Source organism: Notechis scutatus, chromosome 3 (genome assembly GCF_049901735.1).
Source record: "Notechis scutatus isolate UNSWTSFEM ecotype Mainland chromosome 3, rNotScu1.2, whole genome shotgun sequence".
Taxonomy (NCBI): Eukaryota; Metazoa; Chordata; class Lepidosauria; order Squamata; family Elapidae; genus Notechis; species Notechis scutatus.
The window spans coordinates 143810281-143832310 of NC_142011.1; the positions used below are offsets into that span (position 1 = coordinate 143810281).

General features: G+C 38.8%; 1 protein-coding gene across 1 annotated transcript in view; it reads right to left on the minus strand.

Annotated features, from left to right (window-relative positions):
- Positions 1-8249: 8249 nt before the first annotated feature.
- GFOD1 (Gfo/Idh/MocA-like oxidoreductase domain containing 1) overlaps positions 8250-22030 on the minus strand; it is a 46623-nt gene continuing 32842 nt past the window's right edge. The window contains exon 2 of the mRNA XM_087961310.1: positions 8250-10640. Within this exon, the coding sequence (XP_087817436.1) occupies positions 9721-10640 (920 nt within the window). The 3' untranslated portion in view covers positions 8250-9720. The remainder of the gene's footprint in view (positions 10641-22030) is intronic.

The following is a 22030-nucleotide window of genomic DNA, read 5'->3' on the forward strand; positions in this document are numbered from 1 at the left end:
GTAATTAGCTATTCTGTAGATACAATTTTACACTGAAGAAAAAACATTTTTGTAGATAGAAGTGCATACTATTAGGCTCTGGACAACAGCTGCTTTTTATACTCAGCTGCATGCCTCACTTTTTATTACTGCAATTTACTGCAGAAGCAGGAGATGGCAGCCTTAAACTAGCTTTTCTTAAGAGCACCTGTTCCTGTCAATAAGTGGCATAGTTGTTCTGTGCATTTTATATCTGCCTAGTTAGGAAAACAAATTTTATTGGTGTCACAAGATCTATGAGCCAGGATTTACCAAACCCTGCTGAGGCACACTTAAGAGCTTGGGCATGTTTATAGGGTTGTAAAACGTGGGTAGGGTAGAAAAGGTATGTGCCTTCATTTTGTAAGCAATTTGAGAGAAATACAGTACAGGTAATACTCGACTTACTACCATAATGGACCCCGACATTTCTGTTGCTAAGGGAGGCAGTTAACTGAATTTTGCCCCATTTTACAACTTTTCTTGGCACAGAAACCACTGCGGTTGTTAAGTGAATCTGGCTTCCCCATTGACTTTGCCTGTCAGGAGGTCTCAAAAAAATGATCACATGACCCTGAGACAATGCAATTGTCATAAATGTGAATCAGTTGCCAAGTGTCTGAATTGGACCATGAGGATGCTGCAGCGGTCGTTAAGTGTGAAAAACAGTCATGTCACTTTTTTCAGTGCCGTCGTGATGTTGAACAGTCACTAAATGAACTGTTCTACATCAAGGACTACCAATAATCAAGAAATATTCAGTCCACTCTTTGGATACACAATTTAAGATACAGTGTTTGGACCTTGCTGAAAACGCTACCTAGCGTAACTTAATTCTCATTGTGTTCTTGACAGAGTCAAATGCCCAGATTAGGATTTTCTAAATATTTTAGTCTGAGAATGTGATGGCAAATTAAAAATAACCAATACAATGTTTGACTACTTAGCCCTACATCTGATTAAATCCAGAGAGACTTAGTTCCGCATTTTTAAAGTTACTGTCAATATCTTTGTCCATGTTTGTGTTAACACAGAGATACAGAATGGTTGTGTATTTATAGGTAGCTGCATATACAAAAGCTTATACTGAAGATAAATTTGTTCAGACACATCTATCTTTAAACCTGGGCAGAGATGTGCCTGCAGGAGAATTCAGCTCAAACAGTCTAGAAATCATCATGGCTCTTTTCCAGCATCAAATTCCAATGATGGAAATGGGAAAAATTAGTAGATAGCCGCAGTTCTTCAGACCTCGGGGCGTATTTTCTAAACCAAGTCCTGCAACCTGCCTGTTCAGCCACTGACATAAATAAGTTCTCTCCTATTAGTTGGAAGGGAGTTGGGAGAAGGAAGGCACAGGGAAAACTTTCTCTTTTGCTTCTGAAATTGGACTCTTTCCAGCGTGAAGTAAATCATTCTCTTACTGCTTTTATCCTTTCATTTTGGGGGGCTGTAGTCATCAAACAAATCTGAACAGTGGGTGGTACGAAACAGGCAGAAGTATTTCTTCATGTTTATATAATAATTATATGGAACTTGCTAACTCAATGTGGTTACAAAAGGGGATACATAAATACATGAATCAGTTAATCAATGGCTACTACCGCGTTTCTCATATAATAAGGCCGGGTCTTTTTTTTTTTTTTTGAGCCCCGAAAAAATAGCTAGGCCGTCTTTTCGGGGGTGACTTAATTCCCCCCACTTGCATCTTCGGTTGGGCGGGCAGTGAGGGCTTGGATATTGACCTCGGCGTTGGTGAGGCACTTTGTATCGGGGTCAACGCAGGCAGCACCATATCTGGGTGTGCAACAAAAGTGCTTCCTAACGGCAAGCCCCCCGCCATTTCCCCCCCATTTCGCATGTTTTAATATAGGCCTTAATTTGGGGGGAGGGGCTTAATTTCATTTCATGCCTATAAAACATGCTGGGACTTCCTATTGGGGGAGGCCGTATTGTTGGAGAAACAGGGTAGTTCTACCATATTTCTGCAGCTTATGCATATTAATTTGTATTAAGAGGCAGATGCCCTACAAACATAGCTTCTCATGGTAAGGGATTTTTGCCTCTATCACCAAATCAGGAGGATCCACAAGGAGGATTTTTAAAAAATGGTTGTGATTAAAGCTCTGCCCTTTTTTATATCCCATTGTCTATGATGCATGTAAAAAAAAGGGGGAGTGATTGCATAAGCCGAATTGTGTCTTGAATCATACATCTCCCTACCTTGATGTTTCTGAGATGTTAATAAAAGTCAAAGCTGCTTTCAAGAGGAGAGAAAAAATGACAATCAAATCTTTGTTGCCATTATCTTCCATCAACTGTTCTAGACTTTATTGCAATCTTATTATAGTCAAATATTTCCAGTATCTTTCTTAATTTTGTATTTCGTATTAGAAGTAGTTGTCAATTTATGGACAATTGGAGCCAGAAATTTTGTCTTAAGTCACTGCAGTTTTAAAGCAAGTCATCATGTATCCAGACACAACTGTATTATCATTTTTAACACAATTACACAAATCACCATAGATCGGGGTGTCAAACTTCAAGCCCACTGGGCCGGATGCATGACATGCTGGCCACGCCCGGTTTAGCAAAAGGGAAAAAAGTCATGATATGTGACGTGAGGTCATGAGTTTGACACCCCTGCCATAGTTGTTAAGCTTCCCCAATTAACATTTTTTGCTGGAAACCAGCTGACAGGGACACAAATGACAACTACATAACTGTAGAATGGTAAAACCATAATGTGCGGTCATCAATGCGAGCCAGTTGCCAAGCGCTTGGATTATGATCATGTGACCAATGGGGGGGCGGGGGAAACGGTCTTGAGCAAGGACAAGGAGTAAATCATTTTTTCAAAGACTATCATAGCTTTGAACCATCATTAAATGAACACTCATAAATTGAGGATTGTATTTTGCATTCCCAGTTTCTCACGAGGATTCTGATATTCAAGTTGCTGTTAAATCCAAAAGTCCTTTGGTTTTTGTACCAATTATTTTCAGCATTGCCTATCTAGCAAGTGTATTGCAATCATTAAAGGAAAAAGGCATGATGGCTGGGCAATCCGAGTTATCTTTTCTTTGCCAAGTCAGTCTTATTTTCTAAAAAATGGCTTAGGAGAATAGATGGCAAAGAGAAAAGATGTTCTACTTCATTGCCTGAATATAGGTATTATGAATTAAATCAATTAAATCTTGATTTATCCAACAATTTGAGATAGGGTATGCCTATTAAATCCAAATTTGAATTATTTGTAAATTTGTACCATTTAATGAACATAAACAGCATAATCTACAGTAAAACCTGAGTTAATGGACAGCCCTCTATTTAACAGACATTAGGAGTGGTATATAAATCAACTAAATACACCAATCTTGATTAACAGTCTGATCTGTTGGTAGCAGCTGATACATAAATGCACTTTTTGAAAGTTCTCCCACCCCCTGCGAGCAATCCTACAGAAACCCATGCTAAAACACCTTAGGAAAAAGAAAGCTCCCATTCCATTTGCTATACTGATTTTTAAAAGCTTTTTGCATTGTAACATTTACTTGCTGCATTACCCAATCAATACTATAACAGCCCAGCTGTATTTCCTGCACTTGTTTTTATGACATTTTTCCCTAGGGCTCCATTGAAACTTAATGAGCTCTTACTTCAAATATAAATGCAGGCCTTGAATTAACATAGACAGAGATCAAATACAAACATCCATTCTGGGGATATAGCAGGAAATTGGAAACCCAACGTTTGGGTTGTCCTTTCTCAAAACCCTGCATTCACGTGTGTCCTTATGAAATGTTCCTGATGGTCAGAGAGGCAGCTTGGCCAGGCGCTTCATGTGCTGCTCTGACTGCGCAAGACAAGCTGGTGCTTTTTTTTCATTGCAACACACTTCCGGGCAGCAAGCAGGTAGTGGACAGCATAATGACCATGTAGCAACAAGGCACTGGAGGACTACGCTAAGAATGCTATACAGGCCATAATCCCTGACTTACAACCACAATTGATCCCAAAATTTCTGTTGCTAAGCGAGACAGTTGATAAATGGGTTTTGCCCCTTTCCTGCCCAAGTTGTTAAGTGAATCACTAAAGTTGTTTAATAACACGGTTGTTAAGTGACTGGCTTCCGCATTAACTTTGCTTGTCAAAAGGTTGCAAAAGGTGATCCCATGACGCAGAACACTTGCAGCCATCATGAGTCAGTTGTCAAGCGTCTAAATTTTGATCACGTGACCATGGGGAAGCTGCAACTTTTCATATGTGTGAAAATAAGTCACTTTTTCCAGTGCTGCTATAACTTCAAACAGTCACTAAATGAGCAGTTGTAAGTTATGGACTGTTGTTCCCTGCACTTAATTTTCCAAATGCAGTCTTTAACATTCATCAGTCAGTAGCTAATTTTCTCCCATAAAGCCTGGACAAAAATATGAAGGATCAATGGAGATTAGGCTAGAACCAAACTCAATTTTTTCCAAAGAAAACCCAGTGAACAAATATTTTTTTGTCAAAGCATAGTGAGATGGTCATTCATCTACTTATTTAGATATTAAATATCTAATATGTGTTTAAAATTGGTTAAAATGAAGCTATTTGCTTTTTATACCTTTTCTTTGGGAAGGATAGACCAGCCTTGATTTGCACCCTAGCCCCAAAACTATTTCTCTCAAGTACATCCTGGGATACGATAACTAGCAAGGTTTGACAGCAAAAACACTACCTTGTACCTAGATATGGTATCTAATATCATAATGAGGAAACAAGAAAGAAAAGAAGGAAGGAAGGAAGGAAGAAAAAGAAAGAGAAAGAAAAGAAAACAGCATTGATCAATAAACTTAGAACAAACACAGCGTATGTGTTGGTGCATAGTATTCATACTGTATTAATATTGCATTGGATTTGCCTTTGTGCCAATTATGGCAAAAATGTTTGGCTTCTAAGATTCATCTTTTATGCCATATGAAGCCCTAACAGAATTCTGCCGCATAAAAGCAGATAAAACTATTTGACAGAAACACTAAAAAATGTTTTATATTTCAAAATGGCTATTCAAGCTGGCCCCAGGGAAGTGGAACAGAATCAATTACTTCTCTTCTTCCCACTGTGTTCCCTGGAGCTTATCCTCAAAGAAAGAAAACACAAATGGATAGTAGAAATCTTGGGAGTTTTCATTCAGGTACATCAAATTAAACATCTGTTGCGATGGGGGAGTAGTGAAAATAAAAAAAAACTAGGCTATGGAAGAAGAACACACGAGCAAAAGGAATGACTTGCAGCTGGAACCCAGTCTCTTTTATGTCTTTATTCAGCATTTCAGTTCTTTTTATTCCGATTATCAAATATGTATGAACAGCAGGAAGCCTTCCTTAAAGCAGCACATGTATGCCAAGGATTGATTATATCTAACTACATTCCCCAAACAATGAAAGGTTAACGCATAAACATTGTACAGAAGTTGTATGGATTTTATTGTAGCTGAGAAACATCAAAGGCTGCTTTCTATTAAAAAGCAGCCAGGTTGTCAAAAGCTGGGGACATTCTCCACATCTTCTCTTTTCTTTTTAGGATAATCCCACGTTCTTTTTTTGCTTTTTAACCTTTTGAGGTATTAAAATATAGAATCTCTTTTTAATCACATTTTTATTGTTTGATAAATAACTTTTTAAAATATTTGCTACACACAAAATGCCCATGCAACTGAATATATATATATATTCAAATATATATATATATTTGTTTTCGTAGATTTTCACGGGTACAGGTATGTAGGTCTAGGTGTGTTCAGATCTTTTCCCGTGTAAGATTAAGAGTATCTTGGTGACGTTTCGGCAAGGTCCCAGTCGGCATCCTCAGGCTGATGCTTTTGGCTTCGTGCCACTGGCACGAAGTGGGACCTCGCCGAAATGTCGCCAAGATGCTCTTAATCTTACACGGGAAAAGACCTGAACACACCTAGACCTACATTATATATATATATATATATATATATATATATATATATATATATATATATATATATATATATATATATATATATATATATATATATATATATATATATTCACACTCTATATAATATATATGCTTGTAAAACACAATAAATATATAGATATATATTAAATACAGCAATAAATGTACACTTGAATGTTTAAAGTTAAAAACAAAGAGCAAAACAATATTCTAGAACCAGATCAAGTAAAGAATTGCAATCAATCATGGAAATGCTATTTTAAGAAGATTTATAGGACTAAGTACCTCTCCGTCTCCCTTTGCCATCTTCAGTGCTCTTATAGAGAAGGACAGCAGATTGATAGAAAATAAAAACTAACTAAATCTGTCTAGGATAAAACGAAATCACAAAATGTTACCAGTAGGTTTCCATCCTTTTATTATTTAAATTAATGTGGAAAAAAACCTGTATATCAGAATAAATCATTCTGCAAGGATTTCTCAGATGAGGACCAACAGTGCAGCAAAAGCAATGGAGAACTTTTAAGAGTCTATAGCAGCCATCTGGTGCCCTCCAACTGTATTATGTCCACAACTATAAAATTGCAGAACCAACATTAACTGGGATAATAGGCACGTGTAGCTTCAATGTATCCCAAGAACATGAAGTTGGAGAAGGTTTATTATCTATTATCAAGTAAATGGAATATCAAATTTCACCCCATAACATAATGACACTTCTCCAATGCTTCGTGCATTTTGCTCTTTTAAATCTATTTTTTTCTATCCAGTATTTGATACCGTGCATAAAACTTTGAACAGGGATGGAGGGATAGTGGTAATAATTTAAAGAAAGTGATGCCATTACATTCTAATTTTTCTTAGTGCAAACATATTCCTACCCACCCACCTGATATTTCAATTGTAGTTTTAGATCTAGGAGAGAAGGAAAAATAGGGGGAGGTTATATTACTGACCCTTGTAGAGATCCTTTATTAAAAGATGCTCTTATCAATCCATATATAGACACAAATGAAACACCTTAGCTGGCAGCAGAGATTACTCATGATGCTGTTAAGATGTCCCAATAACAGATACTCCTTTAAATAACCCCCCAACATTAAGCTAGATAAGGCAAGCTCAAGTTCATATGAATTCCATGACAGAACAGGATTCTTCTCTTTCTACTATTTCTCATCTGACTTTATATAAAATGGGCTCCATCCAGTTCCTGAAATTAATGCAGTTCTCTCAGTTATACATGCAAAGTGCTAAATCAAGCCCTACTGACCAAGTATGATCCAGCTTTTCATAAATCTTCAGTTCTGATTATGGGCAATTTATTAACTTCCAGTGAAGATCAGTTGCCAGACAAATACAAATTATGGTATAAAGCAACAGTGGGCAATTTGTGGCTTGTGGCCAGATTCAGTTCCCACAGTCTTGCCAGGAAAATTATTATTTTCATCAGTGCAACTTGTCCTTTTAATGCAATACCCCACCCCCCACAAAAAAAATAGACATTTAAACCCTCCCAACCTCCCTTTTCCAATAAATAGTAAAAAATAATAATAATAATCAGTCTCATCCTCACTGGCAATATCGTGACTTTATAAACAATGTCCTGTGGGCCTTCAACAACCTCCACCCCAAAATTCTGTGCATTTCCCACTGAAAGGGTATAGTGTCATTTTAAGCCAGTGCAACACTCAGGATTCTTAACAGTAAATGTTTGTGGGGATGGTGATATTGCAAACAAACTGGGACTTTCTTAAGAGGATTATTGATTAAATTTATCCAGGGAGTTTGCAGATGGCACCCCAGAGGAATAAACAAGGTATATATGGAAGAAAGTACTTTTTCACAACTTGTAGAATCAATCAAAAGACAAGATGACTCTTGTTCAGGAAGAGACTTGGCACAGCTATTTCTAAAAGCAAATTACCATAAAGAGATGTAACCAAGATCACACCTATGGTGGTTATCATAATTTCAAAATCTCTCTTCAGGGAATCAATTAACCTATATTCTGCTACTTAGGAGAGAGAGAGAGAGAGAGAGAGCTTTGCTGGCTGAGGAATTCTGGGAGTTGAAGTCCACAAGTCTTAAAGTTGCCAAGGTTGGACACCCCTGGTCTAGGGCTTGTAGGTAGTTATGGATCAAATGGCTTTTTTAGTCTAGTGAGCTCTGGCAACTTTTGCTTCAAGGAAATATGCATCAATTCCTGCAGGATAATTTCAGTTCTCGAGATAAAGTACTATGAAACCTGCAGTCCCAAGTAAGACCTCCAATATTTATTTGAATTTTTCAAAGTGAAAGAAAAGAAACATGAACAATTCATTGTGTGTTGGGAGTTTTCATAATGAAGATCCCAGAAAACGATCTGTTTGGGAGCAACAGGACAAAAAGCTCTCCTGTTGTCATTATGATACTGATTGGACACTCAAACAATATTGCAATAAAACTTTCAGGCACACCAATTATGATCACAAGATATGCTTCCACAACAAGAACAAACTGTCTAACTCATACAAAAATGATCCGTCACCACATCTCATCTCACCTTAGTTAAATTATTTTTTCTCTGAGCTGGGGCTTTCCTTACTGGGGAGGCATCGTGTTTTACTTTGGGCAGGTTTTGCCCAAAACACATGAGATTTGGCTCAAAAGCTATGTTTTGCTGATTATCTCTCTAGTTTCCCTAGTTTGAGACTTAAAGATATAATTCCAAATTAGGAACTAGTGATCTTGTAATTGCTTGAGAACTAAGTAACATATTACAGTATATCATTTTGCAACTAAATCCACTTTGTCAGACAGACTACTTCATGTCTCTAACCAAAAAAGGCCCAGTCCATGAAAATTTATGCTAAAGTAAACATTTTAAGGTATCATAGGAGTTATGCTTGGTTTTGCTCTGAAACGAAGCAAAAAATATCACCCTGGAATTTACCATGAATCCAAGCTAATCAAACATTATGTAGCTATCCTAAAACTAATTTTTGCTCAACCCTATTTTTATATAGATTGTTGTGCTTTGAATCAAAGCTTACTGGACCTATGGCCTGAAACCTGAAGTGGAACATACTATGAATTGGGGGGGTGGGGGGGCGAATCTACTTGTTCAAGTTATATTCCATAGAAAGGGGGGGGGAAATCCAAAAACATTATTTAAATTAGCCATGAAAATCAACCTATCGAATTCTTTTGACATCAGATAACATCTTCATGCCAAATGTTCTTATTGTATCATTTAACTAATGCAATGGGTTATTTAACCAACTAAGAACAGAGTAGCATGCTTTTATCAGTGGAGAGAAGCTATGGGTAAGTCTGTGCAATACACATAGGCTTCTGATTCAAGCATCTTTATGGCCTGGTTTTTTTATTTTGTTTTTCTGTAATGCCCAACTGGACCTTCCGGAACCTTTTTTTTTTAAAAAAAAAAAACAGTAAACACAACTGAATCAGCCATGCTCCAACAGATTGCAAACTGATTACATTTTACCTTCCTATTATTTGGTAAAAAGCTAACACACATTTTTCCTTCTTAAGGATCTGCAACTACTATGTGTTACGAGGGCATTTCCAATGCATCTACTATTTCAGCACCATCTAGGCAATGTGGCTTTAGCAACAAATATTGTTTCCTTAAACTGTTTCCCTTTTCCAGGCCTGAGATGTGTAGTCATATTTCTGTCAGGAAAAAGCTGAATCGATTCACTCCCCCCCCCAAGTCAAGACAAAAATCTAGCAGTACAGAGACATCCTGCTCCGCCGCATGGCCTCACTGATCAAGTAAGCAGGACTCAGTTCTGGTTCTTCAGTCATAATCACAATGTTCTGCCATTCACCCAACTGGTTGGATCTCTTAATGGTGTCCACCACACACAAAGCATAGAGACAATCGTCAAAAGTGGCAGCCATTGTGAGTGGCCGTCCGTCCCAGGTTCGTCGGTCGTCTTGATCTTCAAATGCCTCCCTGACTGCTTGTACCATCTTTATGGTGCCCCGGAGGTACGGAGATGGGATGTCGCTGAAGGCCTTCTCAGGTAACAAGGCATTGCTGACTGGGGCAGAATCCTTCAAGAGGAGCTCTTTCTGTGGAGAGTTATTGCTTTGTCCATACAAATCAGTGCCGACTGCAATTAGTCGCCCACTTGATCCAATCACTACAATATCTTGTTTAAATTCTCCCGGCATGTTGAAATTAAGAGTAACAGTGCAGCACACCCCACCTTCTAAGACCATCTGAAATGTACAGAAGTCATCGCTCGTAATTTGCCGTATTCCCTTAATGTGGTCGGTCTGTTTCACAAAGGTCTTAAGAAGTCCATGAACTTTCACTGCTTTCTGACTGGTGAGGAAAGTCAGGAGATCAATGATGTAGGTACCAACAGAATGCAACCCTCCACCTCCCATTAGATCATCGCAGCTCCAGTTATATTTCTTCCCCAGCAGGCTTCCACTGTGAACCTGTACCTCACACACAAGCAGTTCTCCCACATAGCCTTCTTGGATCAGCTGCTTCATCTTCACAAAGGCAGGCAGGAAACGGAGAACGTTGCCCATGATGCTCATAAGTTTGGGATAATAGTGGGCAGCTGTCATCATCCGAAAGGCATCCAGGGGAGTGGCTGTTCTATCACAAATGACATTCTTCCCAATCCCTATTAGATATTAAAGAAAAGAAAAAAAACACAGGCGAATTTAGAATATGCTGTGGTACAAAGTACAAAAATAGAAATCAAGATAAAGCTACAAAGAAAAAAAAATTAAAAACAATTTCAGGAGGGCACGACAAACTTTCTTCCCTTTTTTGTTTGTTAATTGTTTCACTTACAATAAAGACGAATTTGAAGGGTCTCAGTTGGCAAAAGGGAAATTTTGCAAACAGACATTATCCTATATTGATGCTTACAACTCTTCATTTTATATCTGAATTTTCTTTAAATTTTATATTAACATATACTAACATACTCAGCTGTATCATTTATAAAGGAAATCTGAGCTTAACAGAATTCCTTCCATTTTCCACTTTTATGGCCTAAAATGATATCATATACTGGATAATAATCTAAAATGACAAAACAATACTGTTGAAAATGTTGAGATTGTTGCATGAGTTATCTCAAGGAAAATAATTCTCGGAAGTTGTGGGAGCGCCATCACTTGAGACTTTCAAGAAGAGATTGGATTGCCATTTGTCAGAAATGGTATAGGGTGTCCCTCTTGGGCAGGGAGGGTTGGACTAGATCAGTGGTCCCCAACCTTTTTTGTACCAGGGACCGGTTTCAAGCAGAAACATTTTTTCAAGGACCGGGGGGAGGAGAGAATCCGACTTTGGTAGTTTGCTTGCAGACGTTTCATTACCTGACTAGGTAACATCTGATGTTGTTACCTAGTCGGGTAATAAAACGTCTGCCAGCAAACCACCAAGTTCAGGGAGCGCCTTGGTCCTGCCTCCCTCAGCCCCATCCCTCAGGTGTCTCCTCCCTCCCTCCCTCAGGTGTCTGCCTCGTTCCTCTCTCAGTCACTCTATCGCTCCACAGCAGCCCAGGAAGAAACTGCTTCAAAGAAGCCGGGGTGGGGGTGGGGTGGCTTTCCTGTCGCCACAGCTTCCCGGCGCCCGTTTCACCCCCACCCGCCCGCCCGCCCGCTCGCGGTTCAATCCACAGTGCTCCGTTCTACCTGCCTGCCTGCCTGCCTTCTTCGTTTCGGAGCAGCTTCGGCTGATAAAAAGAGGCGAATAGTTATTATTCTCAGCCAAGCTGCTCCCAAACAACCAGACAGGCAGGCAGGCAGAACGGAGCACTGTGGATTGAACCGCGAGCGGGCGGGCGGGTGGGGTGGGGTGAAACGGGCGCTCGGGAAGCTGCGGCGACAGGAAAAGCCCCCGGCTTCTTTGAAGCAGTTTCTTCCTGGGCTGGTGGAGGAGCGAGAAAGCGACTGAGAGAGCTGAGCCAGAGAGCAGGACAGGCTTGGTTGCTTCCTCCCTCCCCTTCTTTCATTTGTGTCCTTGATCCCCGATCCCAGCAGCATTCACCGGCGAAGAAAGCCGCCATTTTTTTTAATTTTTTTTTCTTTGCGGCCCGGTAAAGAGTGCTCCACGGCCCGGTACCGGTCCGCGGCCCGGTGGTTGGGGACCCCTGGACTAGATGACCTATAAGGTCCCTTCCAACTCTGATTATCTGTTATTGTTAACAGTTTGGAATTCAATTTTTTAAAATTCTTTATTTGCCCATTGTGAATTACTTATTAAACAAATGGATTATTATACTTCCATGGATTTATCATTATAACAACTTCTTCCCTGACAGTAGCTAAATTCATATATGACGCTAATAGATCACTTGGCACATGAAGAATTACAACTTGCAAACTGTACTTATGGATTAGTAGAGACTTCCAACTAACTCAAGACTTTTCAGTGGCATGCTGAGGATTGTTATCCCAAAAATGAATGGGTCAGGATTATTTATTAATTATTTAACATAATTAACATTTAACTAAGATTAAGAACTGATTACTTCCCAGGTAATTAATTTTTCCATTCTATCTTTTTAAAATGCACAATTTGGTGACTGGCATATTTGGAGAAGCTTTGGGAGCAGTATCCAAAGCTTTTGGCATGGCTGCACTATTTCCGATCATGTATATACTGCTGAATTACAACTCTCAACAGTCTTTCTTTTTGTGTGGACAATAACAGAGGATGAAAGAATTGCAATTCAGCAATATCTGAAAGGTCATGTGTTATGCAGCCATGTTAGCCCTTAAACCTCAGCTTATGCATCCCTAACCTAATAAGTTGATTTCATTTTCTGATAACTACATAGTGGAATTGGCAGCCACTGTAGATGGGTGAACAGGAACAGCAGAACTAAATTTAAAGGTTTGTGAATAAATATAGTGTAATGTGGTTTCACAACTGTAGCTCAATGAAGTTCTAGTGCAGCCCTCTCTGCCCTCAGGCCTTCCAACTGGATTGAGTTCCACCTCTCAGATTCTCTATCACCAGTGAAGCTAGTCCTAAAAGTTGCTGTGGGGTTGCTGCTAGCCCAGGTTTTTGTCTACTAGGTTTCTGTCATGGAATTGTGCAGCAGTAGCAGTCTTTGTCATCATCCAGAAAAACATAACAACATAAGATAATCAGGAACACAGGAATATCATGAGGTGAATTAAACAGTATATAGAACATACAGGAAAAAATGGAGGGGGAAAAGGGAAACTCCCCCTTTATATTTACTGCAACCAATCATAGTGTAGATTGCCTCAAATCAACTACAACTGTGTTTTCTATTATTTCAGCCACAACTGTGTTCCGGCCGATTGTACACTTTACTCTTCCAGCTACTAAATTCAATATCAGAACAGTTTCTAAAAGAGAACTTGCAGAAATCCAGCTGGATCTCGTCCATTTTTTCTTAAAAACCACTGATTCCCCAAATTTAAGGAAGACACATTTGGCATCACAGGACAAAAGCAATGCTGCCACTGTCACTTTAAAGAGTTGTGGAGAGAGAGTAACAACTGAAAGAGCCTCAATAAGAATAAGCAAAAAGCCACATGCCATCACAGCCTCAATTTGCAAGCGTAGAATGTTGCTCTCCAGCCTCTTGGCTTTGTGAGAAACATTTTTCAGCATTTCAAGGGGGTTGAACTGCACCACCCATTTGATTAACAAATGATTACTCAAGCTGAGTCACAGCAGAAGCTCAGCTCATGCTTTGTTGCACTGTGTAATCATGCATATATTTAGGAAGTTTAGCTATCACTCTTAAAGTAGTTGCCTGGGCAGTCCGCTGATCTCAAAGGAAGGGACTCCACAGAATTGTGATATATGTATTGTCCCATTTTTAACGGAGAGAATGCTGTTGCTCATATAGCAAAATTGGTACCGTCTATGTCCAACAGAGACATACCAGCAGACTTGGAAGGCACTGAGAATACAAAATGCATGAATACAAAATTGTAATCTTTATTAGAATCTCACGTCTGGGGATGGGGGAAAGCCCAATGAGAGGAGAGCATGCTCCAAGGCAGGGGAATGCTAACCTACAACTGGGATAGGGTTGAGTTGATCCATAAAATAAAAGCAGCTTTGAAACAGAATAGCTGAAATGCCAATTGCACTTTCCACTGCAACATTTGGTTACTAGTATGAATGGAAGCTTCATAATAAGGATCGAACTTCTTAAAACTGTGTCTTTGTATCTGGACACACAAAGGTTTGAAAATGCAAACAGGTTCAACTTGAATTACTGGGAAAAGAGCAAGTGTAGAAAGTAAATTTGTGTTTTTCTTCCCCAGCTGAAGTTCGGGGGGGGGGGGGAATCTCACCTCTGAAACTGATATTTATTTGTATGGGAAGAAAATTCTCCATTTATGGTTGATTTTTACCACAATAGATGGGATGATGATATAGAGAATTCACAGAAACATAGAGCAAGCAATGCTGTGTTTTTTTTTATATTTTAGAGAAAAATATTATTTAGTCAGAAGTTATGTAATTTCTTCAAGCTTTGTATGGGAGAGACTAAAACACACCCTAATATTCATCTGCCACCATCCCAGAATAAAGTTTTATACTTCTTTCATATCAGTTCCTTTCCTTGTGGTGTATACAAGTGGTGATCCCAAAAATGCTTTTTCAAAGGGCAAATGGACTTAGTTTTTTCTTGAAGACATTTCACTTCTCATCTAAGAAGCTTCTGAAGAGCCCAATAAGAGCAGAGTGTGAAGAAACTTTTTGGATGAGAAGTGAAAAGTCTTCAAGGAAAAACGGTACAAAAGCCCAGTTGCCTTTTGAAAAAGCAGCTTTAGGACAACCATGACTTGGATGACTGAGAATCTCCATAGACATTTACCCCAAGTAGCGGTTATTCGACAGTAGGAAGACATACTGCCTGCCATCTAGTGGTCTTCCAGTTTTCTGAAGCCCAATTCTGGTACAGTACACTGTATAGTACAGTCCTACTTATAAGGCAGTATGCAGTTAACCTTTTAATTGTATTAGTAGAATGTAAGTAATAAAGCATTTTATCACCAACATATATTTGATTATTTAGCTACTGTTGGGAGATTATTCTGAGGCCACAACAAACAGCTTTGGACATGCTTCGGCCTCTTTCCACTCAATCTCCCTTGGAAGTCAGTAGATCACTGATATACACAGAGTGAAACCTTTTTACAACTGCTAAATGAATGTTGCTAAAGAAATAACTATTTTATTGTATCCTCCTGTACATTAGATACCTGCATATGGTATTAGCATTTCAACTGGAATAAAAATTAAAAGGGAATCTGAATCTTTTTAAAAAGATAACAAGTGTCCTCATGCTAGATTTTCAAGGGTTACCTGATATTTTGGTTTTTCTGAACTACTGGAAAATCAGCACCGGCTTTGCTACGGCCTCTCCACGTCTTGTGGCTGTCAGCTGATTCCTGAATCAAAGTGCCTGACATAGGAAAAATGCTATCTAGAAAGCAGGCTATGTAATTTGCTGCCTCACATGAATCTTTCAGCCTTGTGGTATCTGCAAGACTATCAGACTGTAATCTAGTTTATCACTCAATAACAATCAATATCCTTATAGCAAATGAAAATTTGACTTATGTTGCAAGTAATCAATGCACATGTTTGCCCAATATTTGAAAAACATTTGGGGATGTTTGGGGAAACATCAGGCAATGAAATCTTGATTTTTTAAAAAAAAATAGTTGTGATTGTTAGTGCTATTATGTGCTAATGAAAGCAATAGACAGATATCCATCTTATCTATCTATCCATCCATCCATCCATCCATCCATCCACCCACCCACCCACCCACCCATCTACCTTCCCTACTCACCTCTTTTATAAAGATTCTTTGCAACCATGATTTTGATCCCACAATAAAGTGATTATTTGCCAAGTGGCTAGTGCATATTGATGTTTAAAAGCAGCAGTTATAAACATTAGAATTAGGTTGACTATTTTTATCTTTCTTTTACTAAAACTGAACAAGCTATTCTTGGTGACCTGAATGTAAGAGCATTTATGTACACGTAGAACTGGGCTAATAGCTCAAATAAGCTACCTGGTCATAAAAAAAATATCAGTAAGGCAATGTGTAATCCCATTGAAGCACCTTGGCAGCTTTTAAGGAAATCTGAATTATATGTATAATGACTTAGGCAAGATATTTTGACCAGGCTGTGTGTACATGACACTAGAAATGACACAGAACCTTATGTATATACACAAACAAGTTGTCTAGGTTCTTCCTATTTATATGGAGGTTTTTATTACTTACATTGGATGAACAAACAGTTAACTGTCATCAGGCACCAGTATATGATCAAGCCACATATTTGGCAACCCAGAAACCATGGAGCCAAATTCTAATACCTAGTATCCTAATGAAATATCATTTATAGGCCATAATTCCCTTGTCCTGATATAGAAAAATCTGGTCTAGAACTGGAAACAAGATCCCACCAGCCTCCTTGGGAACATCAGTGAAAATAGGTAAACAACCAGGTGTTAGTTAAAGTGAGTTGCTTTGGCTTTGGGTGAAAACATTGCAGAATCCATTTTTATTAAATCAAGGGTACTTAGCTGTAGTTGCACTTGGATTGGGGATTGCTGATTGGCATTTAAATCTATGGACTCCTCAGTAATCTCCTAGCTAGGTTGCTTTCATGCGGACATTTCATGACCTGGCTAGGTAGTATCTTCAGTGTTGATGAGCAAGCCATTGAAAATGTTACCTAGCCAGGCCATGGAATGTCTGCACAAAAATAACCAAGAACACCAAGGATTCCACCCTTCATTCCTGAGCTACATATATCCTGTTTTATTAGTATTTAACTCTGTTTCAGAAGACAGAGTTTATTGCTGGAACAACTTTGGTGACAGTTTCATCCAGACGTATTGTATTGGTGCCTGTGCATGTGGCTTCTTTCTCCTCCAAACTCTTGAACCTAGATATTAAATGCAGACTTTCTGGAACCTCAAGACTCGGTCTAATTTGAACACTGCTACCACCTGGCCTCACCCAAGTCAGATTTACATCTTCTCTCTCTTTTTTTCTTGAAAAGTGTACTTAGAGGCATAATTTTCCTAGGTTAATGCCACATTGGGCTAAAAGAAAACAAAATCTAGGCACACCCATCATTAGACACAGTCTTTTTAAGACACTTGTACATTGGATAGGGAAATTTAGTATGTCATATTCACCCAGAGTGCTCTCTCCGTCTGTCCTCTATTAACCTACTGGGTGTATGCACAAGATGCAATGTTCTATATATTGTTCTATCTATCAGCTATCTCCATGACAGCAGCACTGTTGCAGATAATCAACACCATGGAATGTCAGACTTTGCCTTAGATCCCTCTGCTGTTTGCATGACAATTGTTAATCTATGTACACTGTCAGGTTCGACATAAGAGGAACAATACACATCAATGCACGGTTTGTACTATGGAGAAAAAGCATGAATGCCAGATGCAAATGTCTTATCAAATAGAAACAACCAGAGCTACACCAGAGGAAGTATGCATGAAAGTGATGTAAACAAATTAAAACAATTAAAACAATTTAACTTTAAACTATCCCATAGAGTTTGTTTATTAAAGTCCATTCCAACTGGCTGTGACTCTCTACAGCCTTAAGCAAATGCTCTTTTGAGCTCTGCCACATCCTTTTATCTGTGGGGTTGCAAGAGTGGGGTTCAGAGATGTTCTCCATGCTAAATGTGAATGTCCCCAGGACATATTATAATGAGGAAAGCTCATTATAATAAATGTTAGAAATCACCAAGATAAAACAGATAATTCAAAAGCATGTATGCATTAATATTAATTTTACAAAGTTATAGGGTATGTGTGTGAAATCCTTCAGTTATTCCCTAGAGAATTCTGCAGACATATACTGAAATTATGATAAGGCTTGAAGATTATATCATGCCAGTATAATCTGCATGCAAAAGATTTGCAGCAGCCAGCCATGCCAAACAGCAAAACTAACCTTTGAATCCCACATTGAATCAATTGAATATTTATTCCCAACCTAAATACGACTTCATCCTATTGATTCTGGTTGTCTTTAAAGGCTGTTGTTGTTCTTTCTACAATGTCCAAAAATACTCTGTGGAGCAAGAACCAGCAATGCAGAGACATCTGGTCATGATATTCAGCTGACTCTGACAACATCAACTTCAGCTAATTGCTTTCTCTTCTGTCTCCATCTCAGAAAGCACATGAAATGCCTCCCTCTACTAATGCAAAGCAAACAATAATTCTCTGTGTGTGTGCATTACCTTATTAAAAAACACTGCTTACCATGCAAATAATTATTCAAAGCACAGCAAGTATTAAACGCACAGTAGTAGATTAGTGCTGAGAAGCAAATACTTCGCTTTTGGAGACTCAACACTCATGCCGGTAACTTACAGATGGTCACCAACATGATTTTGGATATCTATATCCTAGGAGGCAAGGAGATATATTAAGCCCTGCTTTAAAACAAGGCGGTGTAAACAAGTTATTCCCGAAACAAGGAACACATCAGCAAGAAATTATGTCTTCAACAAATTCATTTCAGTTCCTTTGTGCCCAGGGGTGGGATTCAAATTTTTAACAACCAATTCTGTGGGCATGGCTTAGGTGGTGGGTGTGGCCTGGTAGTCCTGTGACTGGGTGGACAAGGCTTGGTGCTCATGTTATTGGCTGGGTGTGGCCAACTCAATATCACTCACATTGAGGCACGCATCTCCTCACCTGGCCTGTGGGGATGTTGCAACATTTGTAAGTGTGAAAAATGGTCATAAGTCACTTTTTTCAATGCCATTGAAACTTTGAATGGTCACTCCACACAAGCAAAGTACCAGCAAAGGAGGGGGAAAAAAACTCCAGAGAAGTTCCAGAGACAGGAAGTCTAGTCCTGCCAAGAATGTAAAAAGCGTTAACGGAGAGGCAGTTTCTGTAAGCAACACCAGAATGTTTCCTTCCTGCCTTCCTTACAGGATTAAGCCAGTAATTTCTTCTAACAACCGGTTCTCCGAACTGCTTAGAATGTTAACAACCGGTTCTAGCAAATAGGTGCAAACTGGTAGAATCCCACCCCGTTTGTGTCCCCATTCATGTTCAATATGAAATATAATTAACACCAAATTTTTAAAAATGGGCAAAGATTCGGTGATCTGATACTTCAACTGAAAATATTTCAACAGAAGAAAAACTAAGGCCATGAAGGGATTAGTGATACTTTTACAACAAAATGATACTTTTGTTGAATTGAAGCATTTTAATCCCAATCCCACAGCATCTTGTCGAAAGGCATTTGTTGAATGTATGGCTTTGTGAAACACAAACTTCGAAGTCCAAATACCAGCCATGTTCATGGCAACTCAAGACCAGTTCAATTCAGGTCATTATACAGTATTTAAGATAAATGTCTAAGCCTCCACATTCTGCACTATGTTATAAAAAGATCACCTATACCGCTTATTTATATATACTACTATACTTTTCGTTCAACATGACACCTGCTATTGCATATAAATATAGCTAAGTCCTGTCTGACATTTAGGACATGTATGTGATTTCCACTGTAAAGAATGCAAAATGCAGAAAATCTTTTTAGCCAAATATTGTGTTTTGATACATGTGAATGCACAGATATAAAAAAGCCTCAAACAATGCAAAGTACAGAGCAGTAGAGAGCATCCTACAGATAGTGCTCACTTAACTACCATTTGTTCAGTGACCATCTGAAGTTATGGCAGTGCTGAATGAATGGTACTTGTATGTGGTCCTCAAAGTTACCACCATTGCAGGGCCCCTGCAATCAGTTGATCAAATTTCAGATGCTTGGCAACTTGTCATAGTTACAACGGCAGAGGAACTTCAATTCACCCACCAATCTCCCTCATCTCTGCTCCTTCGGGCACCTGCCTAGCAGCATTCCTTGGCAGTGGTGGGCACAAGCAGTGCTGGGGATGAAATAGAGGCCTGAGGCCTTCAGTTGGCTGCCACTGCTCCTGGGAGTCTACTTCAGCCTCAGCATCGCTGATGGTGCCACTGTTGCCAGCCAACCCACACCAGTGCCACACCACAAAGCCCCCATGGCCCTGCACTCCACAAGCCCTGCTGTCCCCAGCTGACCTTCACTGTCTTTGCTGCCGACAAACTGCACCCATCCTGGCCCTGTGTGAAGCAGCTGCTGGCCACACCAGGTCTTCTTCCTTCTTTCCTCTCCAAAATGTGTGTGTGTGTGTGTGTGTGTGTGTGTGTGTGTGTGTGTGTGTGTGTGTTTCTCCAGACTGCATGCTTCCTTCTCATGCTGCTTCTGAGGCCTCCCAAAAGCTGCACCCACCCTCTCCAAATTGCACACTGGTGGGATTGCCGGTTGCTAATCGATGGGTGGAAAAAAATCACATTTTACAAATGCCATCACTTAGCGATGGAAATTCCAGTCCCAATTACTGTTGCAACCTGAGGACTACCTGAATATAAAGTATCTTTAGGCTGGAAACCAATCCAAAGGATATAGGTTAAGCTAGGTATACACTTCCAAATTAATATTGAGAATGGTAATTAAGGTAATAGCACCGTTTCCTTGCATCTATTTCATTAGCTGCATACATCTTGAAAAAAGGCTACATAAGGAATTGCATATACTCTGCACTAGAAGGACTGCATTTTATTTTCGAAAGAGAGTAATTCTATGTCTGGGTAACACAGGCATATCTGCATATTTATATGACTGCTCTTTGCAAATCAATGTTTTATTGATTGATTGATTTGATTTGATTTGTCAATCGCTTACAAAATAATAGGTATAAGTATAAACATGAGTAAGAATACAGAAAATAGGTATGATTAAATGGGGACAATAGGACAGGGACGGGAGGCACGATGGTGCACTTTTGAAATGTGTCATTATGTCACTTTGCATCTCTTCTTTGCTCCTCTAAGGTTCAAGACAACATTTTTATTTCAAGGAGGACTACGTATCTATTGAATAGTCTATTCCTAAATAATTTTAAACAAAAACAATGGCAATGACAATTACTTTAATTTTTCCTCCCCAGTTTTCTTTAATTATTCTCTAAATACTTGCTTTTGTTGCAAATTAACTATGAGACTTAAACAAAGCAGCTCTGAAAAATAGCACAACCCGGGCCATTTCTCTTGTTTGACTGAACAATTGATCAAAAACTTTTCCAGGATATTATTTTGTTGTAGTGTAACTTATAAATTAGAAACAATGACAGAAATAAACAGGAAAGGATAAAAGAGGTATTTATTCCAAGGGCTATGACAATGCTACCATATCATTGGGGCACCAGTTAAATCGTACCCCTGATATCACATTCAGGACAAAAAAAAAATGCAAGTATGTGTTGACTTTCCTTGAACTCTCTGCAAAGTTCAGTGGTATATGTTCACCAGCAGAGACATTTGTCTTCATAGCACCAATCGGTCTACTATTACCCTTCATGGATTGTGCTTTTGTGATACATTACATTAAAATGCCCAGAAGCCAAATTTGTCTTTTACTACAGCATGCCAGTATCCAGAGGCACTCATGCTGAAAAGATTAACATGGGGGATGGGGGAAGGAAATGGAAAATAATTTCCTTTGCTCTTCCATATAAAACATTGTCTAGTTGAACAGATCAATGATACAGTAGAAGTACTATACTGTACAGCTGTGAGTTACATCCCAAATTGATAAAGGTGTAGAACTGTAAGATATGCAGTGGACAAAGTTTTGAACCAAGACATACAAGTCTCACACAATTTTAGCCATCCAATCCATCCTTTTAATTAATGACAGATTCTTATTTAAGAAATCTTTAGCCACAGCTTCTATGTAACAGAAATATAGAGCCAAAATAATTATAATTATTAAGACATTGAGAATAATTATAATTGGTATCATAGGGTTTAGTCATGTGTTCCTGAAAAGATTTAAGATATGCTCCTAGAATTATAATTATCATTTTACTATGTATGCCATATATGCAGTCTGGTCAAAAATTCCAAAGTAAATGATTCTTTATAACT